Here is a 16296-nt window from a genome sequence, read left to right as displayed (position 1 = left end):
GGAGAAGGGACAATATCTGCCCAGTTTTTGTGTTTCACTGTGGTTATGCATTTCAGTATTTTGATGCACTCCAGAACATACTCCTAGTGTCTCCAGATGAAGGAGACAAAGGATAGAAGGCCCCAGCTCCCACTAAAGAATATACCATTGTTATTAACAGAAATGAGAGGCCAAGTGTATTGTACAGAATATTTCACATCAGATGCAAGACTGAATTGAGAACTATTTATAGCTGTTTTAGAGCAATTACCACATCAGAGACTGTCAGAGGCAATTTTGCAATCTTTTATCAGCAGAAGATGGCAAGTATATTTATTGTTCTGTATGGTTTTTGTTCATTCACAGGAACCAGTGACACAAGTTAAAAGGCCATGCAGTCCTTCCGAGATCCCGGGGCTTTCCAAAGTAACCAGCAGACCTTCCAACAGGTCCGGGCTGACTCATCTCGGTTAGACAGCTACAGGCAGCAGAATCCAGTTGCTCAAAGCTATGAGGCCCATGGGATCACGTCAAAGGAGTATTACAACCAGCAGTCTTACCAAGGCTATGGCAGCAACACCGCGGGCACCTACTACAGTGGCGTGAAACAGGCCTCTGCTCAGCAGCCACAGGCTCGAGCTCTGAGTGCGGCATCAAGTTACCAGAGTGGACCATACTCCAGGCAGTATCAGGGCGAAGGCCAAGCTCCGAAATGGGGCTCCCAAGCCTCGTCGGTGGGAGGGCTCTCTCAGTACGGCCAGGACTCTGCCTTTAAAAGCTCTGCCCCTTCCACGGCCGCTGCTTACCAGCAGCAGCACATGCAAGGCAACCCCGGCAGGACACCTCCTGCACTGTCCAACCAACAGAGCCACTTCATACACCAGGCCCACCACAAGTCCATCATGGGCCAAGCCTCCCCTTACATTGCCAGGCCAGCCCAGTTCAACCAGACCTTTCAGTCCTCGCCCAGCTCCTATCCCACTGTCCAGGATTACAGCCAACCTTCCCGCCCATATGATGGCTATGGCCAAATGCCAGCAAGTTCCCAGTATGAGAGGCAGAGTGCGGCCACACCGGACTACCCCAGCCAGGCTGGCTATGCTTACAAAGCTGGCATGGCCAAGAGCGGGGGCTATGACCAGAACAAGGCCACTCAGGTCAAACAGCACAGCCTCCAGTATCATAACCAAGCAAAGATGCACCTTCTCAATCAGTCACCTCAAGTGTACTATCAGCCGGACGCCCCAGTAAAATCTCCTGAGCAGTTCTATCAAACCTTCAGCCCCACTTCGAGTCACTCTCCTGTCTCCACGGTGGTAAGATCACCATCATACAGTTCAACCCCCTCCCCATTAATGGCCACCCCTGAGTCCCTGCAATACAGCCAGTCCACCGAGGCTGACATCAAGTCCAATGTCTCTCATCTGATGGCCCCCGCTGTCACCTGTACCACGCAGAGCTCCAGCAAGACCCCAGGGCCAAGTTGCAAGGAAAAGCTTCCAGAGAAATTACTGTCGGATGGAGCTTTCAGCAGCCTTGTCGCTCTGAGCTCTCAGGTGGAAAACATTCCCAGGACTGTGCAGCAGCTCTTACTTTCCAACACCCTCGCCCCTCACAGGAAACTGGGCAAACGCCTGCCTAAAAAGTCGGAAATCCTAAAGGAGTTGAAGAGCTCCGAGGAGAGTCTGTACTCTGAAGAAGCCCTGGGCACACCCCAGTCCGTGCAAGCTGAGCTGCAGGAGGGAGACTATTCCAGCAGCTCTGAGGAGCAACTGGACAAAATGCCATTCTTCCAAGGCCACTGCAGGAATTCTGCCAACCTGGATGCTTTGAGAAAGAATCTGGATACCATTCTGTCCTGCTCGGTTGCCTCATCTAACGACATGGGCACAGACTCCAAGTCGGACAACTCTGCTCAGAGTGGCGAAGCTTGCCTGGCATCGGCAGACTTTGAGAAGTTGGCTACCGATAGACAAGCTCTCCTGTTTGCCAAGGAGGATATGAAATCCTCCAGTGTTATTATTCTAAAGGACTCTTCCAAGGAGAGGCTGGAGGCAGAACTGAAGTTTAACCATTTTGGAGGGGACAAAGAAAGTAAAGGGATACATTTCAATCTGTACAATGCTGAGAGTTTTGCAGGCCACTTAATCCGCACCAAACGTCCTGGTCAAGGCCAGGCCCTTGTGTCTGATTGCAACAAGAGCACAGTGAAGAGTGACTGCTCGATGATGACAGAGGGTTTTGGTGATGCCTCTTACAGCGAATCCCAGGCTTTCCCCCACACTATGGAGTGCAGTAACACAATCCAGCCTTTAGCAAGCGATTACAGAGAGAGCCTGGTGTCTAACAACAACCATGAATGCTACTCCTCCCAGATTCCCGGAGGCCCTCAGGATTTGGAGAAACTGAAGGCACTTGACTTGCCAGATCCGAAAGGGAAGGAGACCCCCCTGATGTGGGAGGAGCTCAATGCCAACCTGTCACAGTGTGACGTTCAGAAGAAATTCCTTCAGAAACTCCAGGCCAACTTCAAACAGGAGCAGAGAGCGTTACAGAAGGAGTTGACTGCTGTACACTTGGTCCCAGAGATGGAAGACAAGAGAGAAGGGAATGAGGAGGAGAAGCCAGAGAACGGTGGGAGCAGTAACTCTGAGCAGAGAGTGTCTACCGTAGAGCAAATTGAGAGCACCGGGATGAAAGTGGAAGAAGATGAGGAGCTCGCTGTGGAGTCGAAGGGAAGTGCAGTTTTACAGGATGTAAGAAAATCTGTTATCTGTGATGTGTCCCCCACACGTCAGAGTGTTAAGGAACTGGTCCCTGCACATTCTGAAGGGGAATGTAGCTGCTCAGAGGACAAGCTGAGCAGCACTGAGAGAGGAGAGGATAGAGCAGCTTCCAGTCCTGCCCCTCGCTTACTGCCACACTCCGTCATCCATGTGGGACCTGCAATCGGTGCTGAGCCCAAGGTTGGACAAGGGGTTCCGGCAGGAGCCGAGATGAAGCCTGACGGTGAAAGTGGCAAATGCGAAGATACCGGGGAGGGCACAGTCCCTGAGCCACAGGCCATGCCCCAGCCTCTGGGTTTCCCAACACTGCCCTCTGAGGTAGTCAGCTCAGCACTGACCGAGATAGAGAATGCTCCCTCGAAGATGCCGGAGAGCAAAGGGCTGAGGGTCCGAAGAGTGTCATCCAGAGTAGGGCAAGGAGCCACTTTTAGGGGCAAAGACAATGCCCCACCTGAACCAGCAGAGAACATCCAGCCCCTCAAGGTAGTGCCGGTTGGCAAGCTGAGATGTTTGGGGTCACAGCGAGAGCGAGCTAAAAACAGAGGGCCCCAGGAAGTTCTCAGTGTCTCAGAGCCTACTCGAATGTGCACTCGCTCTTCCAGTGCTTTACTGGAGCCTGAGGTGAGTGTCCAGTCCCGGGCTCTCTTGAGGAAGGGGATGGTTGCTCAGCGGGATGATGGTCCAAGGGAAACAGGCTGCAGCTCTCGGCATAGGGTGAACTCCGACTCAGACAAGTGTCTAATCCAAAGACAGGGAGGTTCCAATCCAAATCTGAGAGCTCACCTGACCAGACCCAGCAGCATGCTGAGCAGACCCAGTTATGGTCTTCATCCAGAGCAACAGATAAAGAGCCAGGAGCGCTTGAGCCAAGAGGCTAGTTCATATAAATCTGTTGTACTGAGAGCCAGAACTCGGGCCCAGGGAATGGTTTTGCAAAAAGATGTCAAACAACGCAAGAGCTGCAATCCTATCCCCAGTCGATGCTTGACTACCAGAAATAGTTCTTCAGTGCCCAAACCTCAAAGACAACCGACCCCCAGACAAGAGGCACTGGACTATGTCACAGAGGAGATGACAGGCGAAAGATTAAAAGCACGAAATTCAGCTTTAAGGCTAGGGGGCCAGGAAGACCAAAGATGTCCCTTAACACACCCTTTGAAAAGAAAAGGTTACTGTACCCTTTCACTGATCCCAGCTAAACGGCAGCATCAGATGTTGAAGGCCAACGACACAAGGACAGAGAAACTAAAACCTCTGGCCAGCCCATGTCCATCAGAGAGCAGTCACCCAACAGCTCAGTCTGTGATGGCCAGACCCATCCAAGGAGAGAACAGTGAAGGGATAACTGAACGTTGTCTCAGTAAAGTGCTAACAGCCACTGATGGTGGTGCCCAGCCTGTTCTCTCTCTTAAGACCCCTCCGAAGACAAAGATTCTTCCACCTCGCAAAGGTAGAGGCCTTAAACTAGAGGCAATTGTGCAAAAGATCACCTCTCCAAACTCAAAATCATTCGCTTGCAGCAACTATTCAGATAGTAATGTGACATGTTTGACCCTGGACGAGATCCTGTCCCTGAAAGAAGAGAAACTCACTGAGAACTCCAGCAGTGAGGTAGAACAGGCGTTAGTTGAGCAAAACAAAGTGACAGCCAAAGATGCTTCTTCAAAGATTGCCCTGGTGGAGTTGAATAAAAAATGCCTTATCACATCCAAGAGACTCAAAGAGGAAATGGAGTCACCAACTGAGGACAACAGCAGGAGTCAAGCGAAGGCTGATGGAAATTTATCTGTAGAACCAGAAAGTGTGGAGGCAGAAGACAGGCAAAGTGGGAAACTTTCTCCAAAGGACAGAACCACAGAAGAAAAAGAGGGGAAACAGCTTGCCTCCCCTTCTTCTATTTTGTCTTCAGTTTCAGAACCAGGCCCCAATGAAGAGCTGGAGCATCCTCCAGGTGACATGGAGCTGAAGAGGCAAGCCCCACCTCCAAAGAGGCGCAGTCACCAGGCAGGAAGTCAAAAGGTCAAACAAGCCAAGAGTAATTCTAAAGCTAGAAGGCCTGCCGGCCGAGGCAGCAGAAGAAGAAGAAAGCACCTCAAAGGGAGCAAGAGTACAAAAGCTGCTCACAGACGAAAAAGTCAACTGAAGAGAAGAAACCTTCCCCTCGTGGAAACCAAAGAGCCAGTGATACGATTAAAATACGTGTCGTATAAGATGCCAAGAGCAGAGAACAACGCCAAGAGCTTTTCTCCTTATATTCGTGTTGAGAAGAGCAATGAGGTATCGTCTATCTGTACAGTCATTAACACTTTGCCGGAGGAGCAGTCCAGGTTCCAAAAGATGAAGAAAAAATCTTCATTCTCACAGCCCCCTGTATCCATCAGCAAGACATTGCCAACATCTTCAGCTATGTTACCAGGCCCAGTGGTGCTCGATTCTGCCAAGCAAGGCTGCCTGGTCTGCTGCTTATGTGGAAGACCCAAGAACCACAAGGAGCTCGGAGATCTCTTTGGACCCTATTACCCAGAGGATTATATACCACCAGTGACAAAGAGCCAACATGTCAAGGGGAAGTTGGAGATAAAGAGTGAAATCAAAGAGAAGCAAGACGAGCTCACCATGGAATCAAAGGTTGCTGACTCGGACAACGAGAGTGCTGTCAGTATTACAGCAGAGGTCCTGCCAAGTTTGGAGAAGGCTCCATTCAGTCCAGAGAAAGCAACTGAGGTAGAAGATCAGAACCCGCTTAGGACTAGCTCGAGAGAAAAATGCAAAAAGCTGAGTTGCTACTGCTGTGAGAAAACGGCTGAAGACATTGAGCTGAAGAAGGTGAAGAAGAAGCCAGGCTCAGAGGAGGATCTGCAGGCCCCTGAGCTACCCCTTGACCCCCATGAGCATTGGTTACACGGAGCCTGTGCTGTGTGGACCAGTGGAGTGTACCTGGCTGCTGGGAAGCTGTACGGTTTGCAGGAGGCTGTGGAGATGGCCAGCGAGATGGTGAGATATGAAACTCCGATCATTAGTCTGGGGCCGGGACATACTGCCTCTGCAAGCACCACAAAAATGAACTTGCTGCAAAGTGACCATAAAAACATTGTGCATGAGTCCGAGGCGTACAATAATACAGTCACGCCGGAGCTACTAAGTTCTTTTTTAAGGGTTATCTGGGTTAGAACAACGTCCCTTTACCTCCTTGTGTGCAAATTTGAGTCCAGCTTAGAGTAAGGCGGTTGAAAATCCCCACATTGGCCTTTGATGGGGAAGTGGGGGATTCCTGAGGGATGGCAGACTGGAATCACAGTAGTGCACTCCCTATCGACCATCCATCCGACAATAACAGCACAAGTGAAGGTAATTCTCCATTCCCCAAGCAGATATTAGACTGCAAGGCAGCTTCAGGAGGTAATTCAGGCTCCTCTAGCTGGTGGCATGGAGTCTGGGGAGAGACATAGAATATAGCAGCAGGTGTAGGCCACTCTGCCCTTTGAGCTTGCTGCACCATTCAACGTGATCATGGCTGATCATCCAACTCAGTCCCTTGTTTCCAGATCCCTTTAGCTCAAAGAACTGTGTTTACTTCCTCCTTCAGAATATTCTGTGTTTTGGTCTTGAGCACTTTCTGTGGTAGAGAATTCTATAGGCTCACCCATTCTCTGGGCGATGAGAGTTCTCCTCATCTCAGTCCTAAGTGGCCTACCCTATATCATTAGGCTGTGACCCTTGATTCTGGACTCACCAGTCATCAGGAACACCTTGCCTGCATTTACCCTGTCTAGTTCTGTTAGAATTTTACAAGTTCCTATGAGATCCTCCCTTATTTTTCCAGAAAGGTTAAGGATAGTGAAGCACTCAAAATGCATTGCTAATGTTCCTCAGCACAACAGTCTCATTATAGGGGCTTCAAAATAAGCATTTTGAGGTAACACCAAAATGAAGTTTTCAGGAGCATCTTAAATATACTTGAGAAATTTTAAAGTAAGTTAAAGGTTTTTGGAATGCAGCAAGAGAGTGGAACTTAATGAATAGCTCTTTCAAAGGCACAGTGAACCAAATGGCCTTCTGTGCTGTACAATCCAGAGTCAAATCATGATAAGATAGTTTTCTCTTTCCTCCCTAAGCCTTGTAACAAGATCACTGGCCCCTCTCCAGTGCTGCAGCATTTATCAATTTGTCCTCCATAAATCTTGAAATCTATTTTTAAATCTCCTGCTACCAACTAGGTATGCAAAGGTAATCTTTCGCTATTCGAGTTCATTAAGTCCTAGCAGTTTCTCAGGGATGACATTTTACTGTTGTTTTCATGTTGCCTTGAAAATGCATGCATTAGTTCTACCTCAGACTCTTGGTGTGATATAACAGGGAATGAGGTAAAAACAATGACTGCAGATGCTGGAAACCAGATTCTGGATTAGTGGTGCTGGAAGAGCACAGCAGTTCTGGCAGCATCCAAGTAGCTTTGAAATCGACGTTTCGGGCAAAAGCCTGATTCCTGATGAAGGGCTTTTGCCCAAAACGTCGATTTCGAAGCTATTTGGATGCTGCCTGAACTGCTGTGCTCTTCCAGCACCACTAATCCAGAATATAACAGAGAATGACACCACTTGGCTCATTGTGCCCTTTCTCAACTCTTTAAAAGGCCTGAAAATTTTCCCTTTCAAGCAGTTGCTTTTTGAAGATTGCTTTTTTTTTAAGTTTCCAATTTATTTGGATTATTCTTCCTGATCCCTTCCTCAGAAAATGGTGTTACTGTTTCCTTGCAGAGAAAGGCTAGTTTAATTTTTCGTCATTTCTGGGAAGGTCCATCCCAGTATTTTTTATGAATGGACATCTCATCAACATTAAGTAATCTAACCCTTTTTTTTTTGACTGAGTATTGGTGCTAAGAGAAATGGGTTGGCAAATGTAATTCTTGATCATAGAAGGATATGAAGTAGCTTGTAGCATGTGGCGTCAGTAAGGCAGTACAAATAATTTTTTTTCTCTGGCGCCCGTGCTGTGGGAGTTTGATCAAACCACTTCGGATTATTTTCCTGCTGAGTGGTAATTGTATCTTTATGTTCCATCACTGCATTTGAAGTTTTTTTTTCTCCCAGAGTGAGAACCCCAGCCAGTATCACACTGGTACTTTACGCTGTTGAAATGACTAATAATCTACCCTTGTCAAACTAGATGAGCCAAAAATAATTATTCTTACATCCTGAGAGTTGGGACAAAAAAAACTTAACATAGTCTATTTTGTGTAGTAAATGGGCCTTGGGTCCTTCAGAAGTGTAAACAACAGCTATTAGATACAGAGCAAAATGATTAACGCGTGTCCTGGGACAACAAAAACTGTATGAACTTTAATATCTCGAAACAAACCAAAGTGCTTGATTGGATAAGTTTCGAACAAAGACTTAACAAATTGAGATATACAAGGAGACATTGGGACAGGTGACATGACACAGGTTTTAAGCTTCTTAAAGGAGGATTGGGGAATGGTGAGGGAGGGGTGCAGAAGGCTTTAGGAAAGAAATTCCCTGCTTGGTCTGGGCAGCTGGTAGGATAAAGAGAACATGTCTACACAAAAGGCCAGAGCCAGAGAGACAAGGCACTCTTGAAGGGTTGTAGATAATTCCACTTTAAAATATTGTTACTCTCCACCAACTTTGTTGAATGAGCAGTTCCTTGCAATCTTTCTGCGGGACCAAACGCACATATTTTTATTCACAGCTTGCTTCCCTGGTGCACATGTGAGTAGAGCAGTGGTTTTAGGGCTCAGGACAAAACTATTGACTTGTTTATTGTATCATTTTTGAAAAGCGAAACTTCGGTCCATTTGCTTCTTTTAACAAAACAATTGTGCTGTATTTGTTGTTTCTTGACAGAAATGTTCCACGTGCGAGCAGGCGGGTGCCACTCTGGGCTGCTACACCAAGGGGTGCAATCAGAAATATCATTATATCTGTGCCATTGAGTCAGGTAAGGAGGACACCATCTCTCAGTAATTATCAAAACTGTTCCCCCCCTCTGTTTAACTCAGCTATAGTCAGTAAACAGTGACACAAATTTAACACATAAATCCCCTTCCATTCTGTGCCCAAAGATGGGCTCAACAGCGCCACAATCTCTACCATTCCACCATTACACCTTGAATGCACTCAAAGGGGATTGAACCTGATACTGTTGACACAAATTTGACCCACACTGGCTGTTCACCCAAGATCTGAGTTGCAGCAACATGCACTCTCATGTGCTTGTTGTAGTCTGGAGCGATGATCAGTGCTAATAGAGATTCCATTTTTTTTTCTGTTATGTGGCTAACCAGGAATTCCCTGATTCTCCCTACATTTGGAACTTATTAGAAGGACCTGAGGATTGATGCTCACTCAGCTTGATAAATGCACTTTCCTTCTCCATCAAATCCTGGGGTAGAACACAAACCTGTAGCTTCTAGTTTAGAGGCAATGCACTACCCACTCTAACACAAGATTTCCATTTAAAATACAATGATGGATTTTTATTTGTAGGGAATTGATATATAGTTGAAAGGAAAATTATTTCCGAGCTGTGAAGAAGTAGTGTTGGGCAAGTGGGATTGACTGGATACTTTGGGCGGCACAGAGGCTCAGTGGTTAGCACTGCTGTCTCATAGTGCCAAGGACCCAGGTTCAATTCCAGCCTTAGGCGACTGTAAAGAATTTGCACTTTCTCCCCGTGTCTGCAAGGGTTTCCTCCGAGTGCTCCAGTTTCCTCCCACAATTCAGAGATGTGCAGGTTAGGTGAATTGGCAATCTAAATTGCCTGTAGTGTTCAGGGATGTGTAGGTTAGGTGCATTAGTCAGCGGTAAATATTGAATAATAAGGTAGGGGAATGAGTCTGGGTGGGTTACTCTTTGGAGGGTCAGTGTGGACTTGTTGGGCTGAAGGGCCTGTTTCCACACTGTAAGGATTCTTTGATTCTGCCAAATGGCATAGGCAGGATGAGCTGAATGGCCTCCTGCTGTGTTAAGATTGAGCAGTGGCCATCGGGTTCAATTTTAAAATAAAGCTAGGATTGAAAACCTACACCTGCAAATGTAATTTGTATCGATGTCTAACCAGACCTCTTCCATGAACCACAAAACTGTACTCTATGCCTTGTGCATCTGTGCATCTTCAGGACCATACAATATCATAATAGCAATAAATACTTAGCACACCTGGTACATATCATTGGAAATAAATTGCAATGATATAGCAAAAGTAATAAAAAAGCACCTTTCACAACCTTAGGATGTTTCAAAGTGTTTTACAGCCTCTGAAGTACTGTTTTGCAGTGTAATCATTGTTGTCAGCAGCCAGTTATCCCACAAATTGCTGCTTCCATAAAAAACAATGGTGGTGGTGAAAAGGATACTATTGGCTGGGACTAAAGTTCCCATCAAGATGTGCATATGTGGCCATGCAGCAGCCTGGGGGAAACTAAATATTTAGGTGGCTATTCAAAAGATTCAAAGGGATCATGCATTAAAAGAATCTAGTTGTGGAAACCAATCTTTTAAAGCGACATTAGCTGTGACTTTGGATCACTATCCTGCTCCTCTTTTAGACAGAAAATTGGGATCTTCCTAATCCACATGACAGAGCAGATGGGGCTTTGGTTTAATGTCTCATCTGAAGGATGACATCTTTGGTAATGTTTTAGTCTCTCTGGGTTGGTTTGTCAGTCTTGTTTCCGTACTCAACTGCCTAGAGTGGAGTTTGCATGGACAATCTTCTGATTTTAAGGCACAGTTGTTACTTTATCCCAAAACAATTTATACTGCTTCTTACCTTTTTGTAAATGCTATTGAGCCTGCAGTAATTATTGTTCTTTTTTGCTTTCACTCATCCCCTCTTCCCACAGGCTGCCAATTAAGTGAGGAGAATTTCTCGATGAAGTGCACAAAACATAAGGTAGGAATGAAATGAATTTGGAAGGCTGCATTTTGAAAGCATCAGTTTCCTTTTACCTTTTTCACCCCAAAGTGAAAATTATAAACAAAAGGCAACCTTATAGTACTGAACTGTAGGGTAGGAAGTAAATCTAAGTCTTCAAATTGTTCTTCTACATTTAATACTTTGGTCCAGAGGCAAACAAACAGGCAAAGTTCACAAGTGGGTGGATGTTTGTATGCTACACATAGAATTCGTGTGTAGTCACTTGATGTGTTTCTTCATTTTAATCAAAGGTTTCAAACTATAACTAGCATCAGAGATAATAAAGCTGAAGGTTTTCATTGCTGAGATCAACAATTCACTATACCAAAGGATAAACTGCAGGATCACTTCTAACTTGTCCCAGCCTTGTTAGTGTTCTATACATGAGCTAACACTGTGTTAGAAGTGAGCAGCCTCTCACAGAATTAGTGACTGGTATACCTATGGCTGGAGATCTATATACATCGAGGGCAGACTGTTGACTGGAATATCATTTGTGTCTTTGGATCTTGGAAACTCCACTTTGCAAAGCAACTGCTGTTGTTAAGAAATGCAGATGCTAATTTGCATAAAGCGAGATCCCATAAACTGCAATGAACTGAAATGCTGGCTTGTTATTTGAGTTAATGTTGGCCATATCATTGGGAGAACTTGCCTGCTCATGTTTTAGTAGCATTATGAGATTTATTCAGTATGTTATTGGCATTCCTTCATGCATTAAACTGTCAAGTTAAATTAGAAGCTAGAAGCTATGTTCTGACAGACTGGTGGACTGGGTGTTTAGAGTGGCATTGTGCTAATTTCACAAACTCAAAATGATTCATTTACAAAATTAATTCTGATGCCTATTAGAAATTTAATATCCTTCTGGTTTGGAAAATAATATTAACCTGTTGTTAAGACATATAATTAATGCTATATCTTTTTTGAATGCAGTGCAATGTTTGCCTACATACATGGTCAACTTCACCACTAGGTGGAGCATTGTACTGGCTTGTGCATAATTGGAGCCACGCTTTGATTATCTGAGGATATTAATAAAGTTTTTATATCACAATCACAGCTTAATGGTGACACAGCATCGTATAACCATTTCCTTATTATAGAAAACAAATGGAAAAAAGTTGTGTTGCTATCAGATTAGAACCAATGTGATTACTTGGAGTGAATACGGTCAACACTGTCAAATCATGATCTGACATCGGGGATGATCAAAGTAATGTGGTCTGGATAACTGATGGGATCAGATGGTTTCAGTTAAATTTAGAACTTTGCTAAAAAGCATTTTGTTCTTTCTCACTAATGGTATGACCTCATTGGTGCAACTGCATTTGCAGAGAGGGATCACAGTAGCCATTTTTAATACTGACACCTGAGCATTGGGAATATTCACTCCCATCTTGTTCCTTTATGTAGAATACAATAGTGAGGTACTGTTCTCCTGTACAATTTAAACACAACCTTAGAGTGAAATGTTCCTCTAGTTATTAATCGTTCATATAACTGACCTAATTTTCCTCTCTTTTTAGAACATATTGTCTAAAACACTATAACAGCAGGAAAGTTCCACTGTGCCAAGCAACAGTAACACAAAAGGTGTTAAATACAGACTGCAAACCGAGAACAGTCAATGAATGTATTGTAAAATAGTGCAGTAAAAGGAGTGGAAAAATACCAAGATATCTGGAAAGTGACGAGGACACCAACAGATTGACTCTGTTCCAGTCAGTCAATGTATTTTCTCCCCCATCAAATCCTTGCTGCATTTTTTTCCTGGGGACTGGTTTGGTGGTGGGGGTGGGTGGGTAAATATTAATAGGTTCTGCATTTTTCTGAACTGCAAGACGCCTGTGTAAACACTGATAATTTAAGAAGCTCCAAACCATCAATTGTCTTAATGTTGCTGTGTAGATAATCTTTCGAAGTGGGGAAATGTGGTGTTTTGCAAGGGGCTAAGAGAGGATAGAGGAATGATACCAACCTGCAGTCTGTTAATGTATGATAAATGAAAACTTTACAGATGAGGACGTCTAATTTGTTAAAGTAACTATCAAAATACATTTTAAAAACAAAAAGAAACACATCTGATTGCCTTGTCATTGTTTTTTTTTCCAAAGTTTTTTGTTTTACCAATTTTATATTGTAGAAAAATGGGCGATACGCCTGTGTCTCCAAAGTACTACAGGAGATTGACTGACTGTGGCAGTGAGTTCTCCCTTTATCATACTTAGCAGTATTTAATTATTTTGAGTTTACAAAATTAATTTTTTGTAATTTTTTAAACAAAAGACAAGGTGGCCATCAGATCACCATGGAGACCGTGTCAATCATAAACTCTGGAAATGTGATCATGAATTATATTTCCTATGATTATCAGTGCACCCAAATGTTAAAGATGATTATTGAAAATTAATGGAACTGAAGATGCCTAGGTAGTCTGCTATCTATTGGGAAGAGACCCACAACTTTAAAGCTCCTTTCAATGTGTAATGTAATGTACTGTATATGTACCTGTAATGCAATGCCACTTTTTAGGAATAAAAAGCTGCAGAAAGCAATCTAGCTTATTTGCATAATTGAGCAGGTCTTTGTAATTATTTTTTTCTTGTACATTTTGGCGTGCCATATTTAATGTGGTGAAATTACATGATACATTATTTAGACTTCTAGGATATTTCAGATTTCCTCCTCGAACAAGGTTGTGGCTGTCAATTAAAGTATTTGCAACTAAGACTTACCTTTTTGTTAAGAAAAGGTATCAATGAATATGAAATAGGTTAACAGACTGACGGGTCATGATCCAACTGAATGCTGGAACAAGCTTGAATGACTCCCCTATGTCCCCTTTTTCTTTATCTGCATTCCATTTCCTTGACCATCTCCTGAGAATGAGTATATACGGCTCTTGGATGCAGGTGAGAACACAATTTGACGAGCTTATTTTCGGATCAACGAGGCTGCCATTACGCGATAGCCAGGCACAAAAATTAAAAGTAGACATTTGAGGGACTGCTTCTGAAACCAGTGGAACCATATTCCAGCACTGCTGGGAGAGGAGAGAAGTCTAACAGAAACAGGAGTTCCAAAAATCAATAAGCAAACACTACCCTATAAAGTAATTTAGTATCAACCAGAAACGGCCAATTCTGTGCTACAATATTAGCATTTTGTGAACAGCAGCACATTTCTTGATTCTAACGTTGCCCCATTGCAAATGGAAGTGTGCAAATAGCATACAAGTTTCCGGACTAAAAATTAAAACATAAAAACAGCAACTCAATCCTGTGCTTTTAAGCATATACTGCTAGTTACTTTTGAAGTCACATAGGCCAGCACTAACTCTCCCCTGTCACAGCTCCTTAAAAGGATGTATACAAAAAAGTTAGGAGGTTGTAGAAATGAGCTTAAGAAAGAGAAGTGTAAAGGCTGTTGTAGGGATTGGTTATTGTGCAATGAAGAAAAGTGATGCCTGTTTCAGGGGAGAGAGGAATTATTGAAAGATTGTTAAACTGGACAAAGAAAGCTACCCATTTGCTGTCTCCTTGGGCAAGAGATGCAGATGAGAAAGAACTTTTGTTTTTAAACATAGTGACTGGTTATGACTTGAGGCTTGCTACCAATGACAGTGGAATGAGAAATGACCAATGATTTCAAAAGGAATTAGATGAAGGAAATAAGTCTGTAGGGCTGTGGGACTAAAGCAGAAACTGTAGCTAACTAGGCTGCAGTAAGTAGAGCTGACATGGACCCATGACCCAAATGGCTTCTTGTTAAATGACTACAATCTACCTTTTCAAAGCATTGAACAGAATTACTAATATAGATATGGAGGTAATTATAGAAAACTGAGATAAAAGGAGGCTAGACTCGTAGGAGACAAGTAATTGAGAGTAAATCGTAGTGTGTAATGTACTCTCAAACCTACACTGAGTAAAATGGTGTTTTTAAAATGATTGGTGATTGGCCAATTGCACAAGAGTCTTTCCTCTAGCCCATGTTAGTGATGTAACTGTTACAACTGTGATTTTAATTAATGAGAAAAGGGTAAACAAAACTTTGTACTGGCCCACAAGCTTTATAAAATTGTAGAATGCTTACAGTGTGGACGTAGGCCATTCAACTGATAGAGTCCACACCCACCATCTGAACAGCATCCCACCCAGACCCACATCCTTACCATATCCCTGCATTTCCCATGACTAATCTACCTAGCTTGCACATCCCTAGGCACAGTGGGCAATTTAGCATGGCCAATACACCTAACCCGCACATCTCTGGATTGTGGGAAGAAATCAGAGGACCTCAAAGAAACCCAGAGGGTGGAACTGAACCCAGGTTCCTAGCGCTGGGAGGCAGCAGTGCTAACCACTGAGCCACCATGTCGCTCTCCTTCAAATTCTACATATTCTCTCACACACGAGTACAACCCAATTCAGGAAACCACCATCTGTTGTCCACAATGTTGCACACAGGAGTTTAATGTCCTCTCTTTCATATCTCTGAACAGGCCCTCAACTTAATGCCTCATCCAGAGGGCTGCAGTTTCATCAGTTTGGCATTGCCCAAGTCCTCTGTTCAAATCCATGTGTGCATTCAAACACAGGTGCAGGTAACTGATCGGAACTAAAGTGAGCATTGTGCTTGCATGTACCCAACCTCTCCAAAATCCAGAACACGAAAAAATAATTGAAGATTTGAAAAAAATTAATTGAAAATTCATGCAAATACTTTAGAGTAAAAAAAGTTATATTTTATCATGATACTTCCATTTGTGTTATTTTAATCATATAAAAGTATATTGCACAAAAAAAGCCCAGATCGGCTTTATCATTGGTGCAGTATTATATGGGAAGCTAAGCTTCTAGAGAAACAAGTGCTTTTAATTCTACAAAAATGAATTTGCTGCATTCCAACTTATCTTAAAAAATTATAAATATTTTTATATGTACAGTTTTAAACTATGAAAATACGATTTTTATTTGACCAAGTCATTATTTTAATAAAAGAACTGTGCTGCTTCATTTGGGGGCGGGGGGGTGATACGTGTACACTATGTACAGTCACAATGATTGTAGGGTGTGGGGTATATTCTTATACCAAAAACAAAAAGAAACATTTCAACTTGTGGTGACTGTAGTGCCACTACCCAGTTTCATAATCATTTGCTGGCAATCATGGAGAGTCCGTTTATCACCAATCTTTTCCAAAGTGCGAGCTGCTTCTGCCAGCATACCCACACGCTGGTCTGGAGCAGACAGGAAACTTGGGGGCAGGTAGCGACATGCTAACAGGAGAGCTTCAGCTTGTTCCCGTCGACCTGGGTGGGTGTCAGACTCACCTATCAAACAGAACCGGAAAGGCAAAAATGAGCCAGCAGTCAAACATAGGTGTGGAAAGGCACTCAAAAGGTTGATAAATGCATGTTAAAACTTTCTTGATAGATAAATGAGCCGCACAGTGTAATAAGCCAGAGAGATCCCAGTTGAAAGTCCCATTATAAAAGGTCAAAACATTGATATTATCAGTGGCAGGCACATTCAATTTCAGTACTTCTGGACCAGGGAGCAGATAGGAATAAATACTAACCCAGTTT

General features: G+C 43.6%; 2 protein-coding genes across 2 annotated transcripts in view; one reads left to right on the top strand and one right to left on the bottom strand.

The window, feature by feature from the left end:
• Positions 1-13283, top strand: part of rai1 (retinoic acid induced 1) — a 47569-nt gene extending 34286 nt beyond the window's left edge. Inside the window, exons 2-5 of the mRNA XM_072559196.1 lie at positions 346-5759; positions 8630-8723; positions 10630-10679; positions 12233-13283. Coding sequence (XP_072415297.1) covers positions 372-5759; positions 8630-8723; positions 10630-10679; positions 12233-12256 — 5556 coding nt within the window. The 5' untranslated portion in view covers positions 346-371 and the 3' untranslated portion in view covers positions 12257-13283. The remainder of the gene's footprint in view (positions 1-345; positions 5760-8629; positions 8724-10629; positions 10680-12232) is intronic.
• The window catches only part of srebf1 (sterol regulatory element binding transcription factor 1), a 48173-nt gene continuing 45144 nt past the window's right edge, over positions 13268-16296 (bottom strand). The window contains 1 exon segment of the mRNA XM_072559216.1: positions 13268-16041. Coding sequence (XP_072415317.1) covers positions 15821-16041 — 221 coding nt within the window. The 3' untranslated portion in view covers positions 13268-15820.

Source organism: Chiloscyllium punctatum, chromosome 40, assembly GCF_047496795.1.
Source record: "Chiloscyllium punctatum isolate Juve2018m chromosome 40, sChiPun1.3, whole genome shotgun sequence".
NCBI classification, from domain to species: domain Eukaryota; kingdom Metazoa; phylum Chordata; class Chondrichthyes; order Orectolobiformes; family Hemiscylliidae; genus Chiloscyllium; species Chiloscyllium punctatum.
The sequence above is the reverse complement of the archived record's forward strand: the minus strand, read 5'-3'. Positions and strand labels throughout refer to the sequence as shown.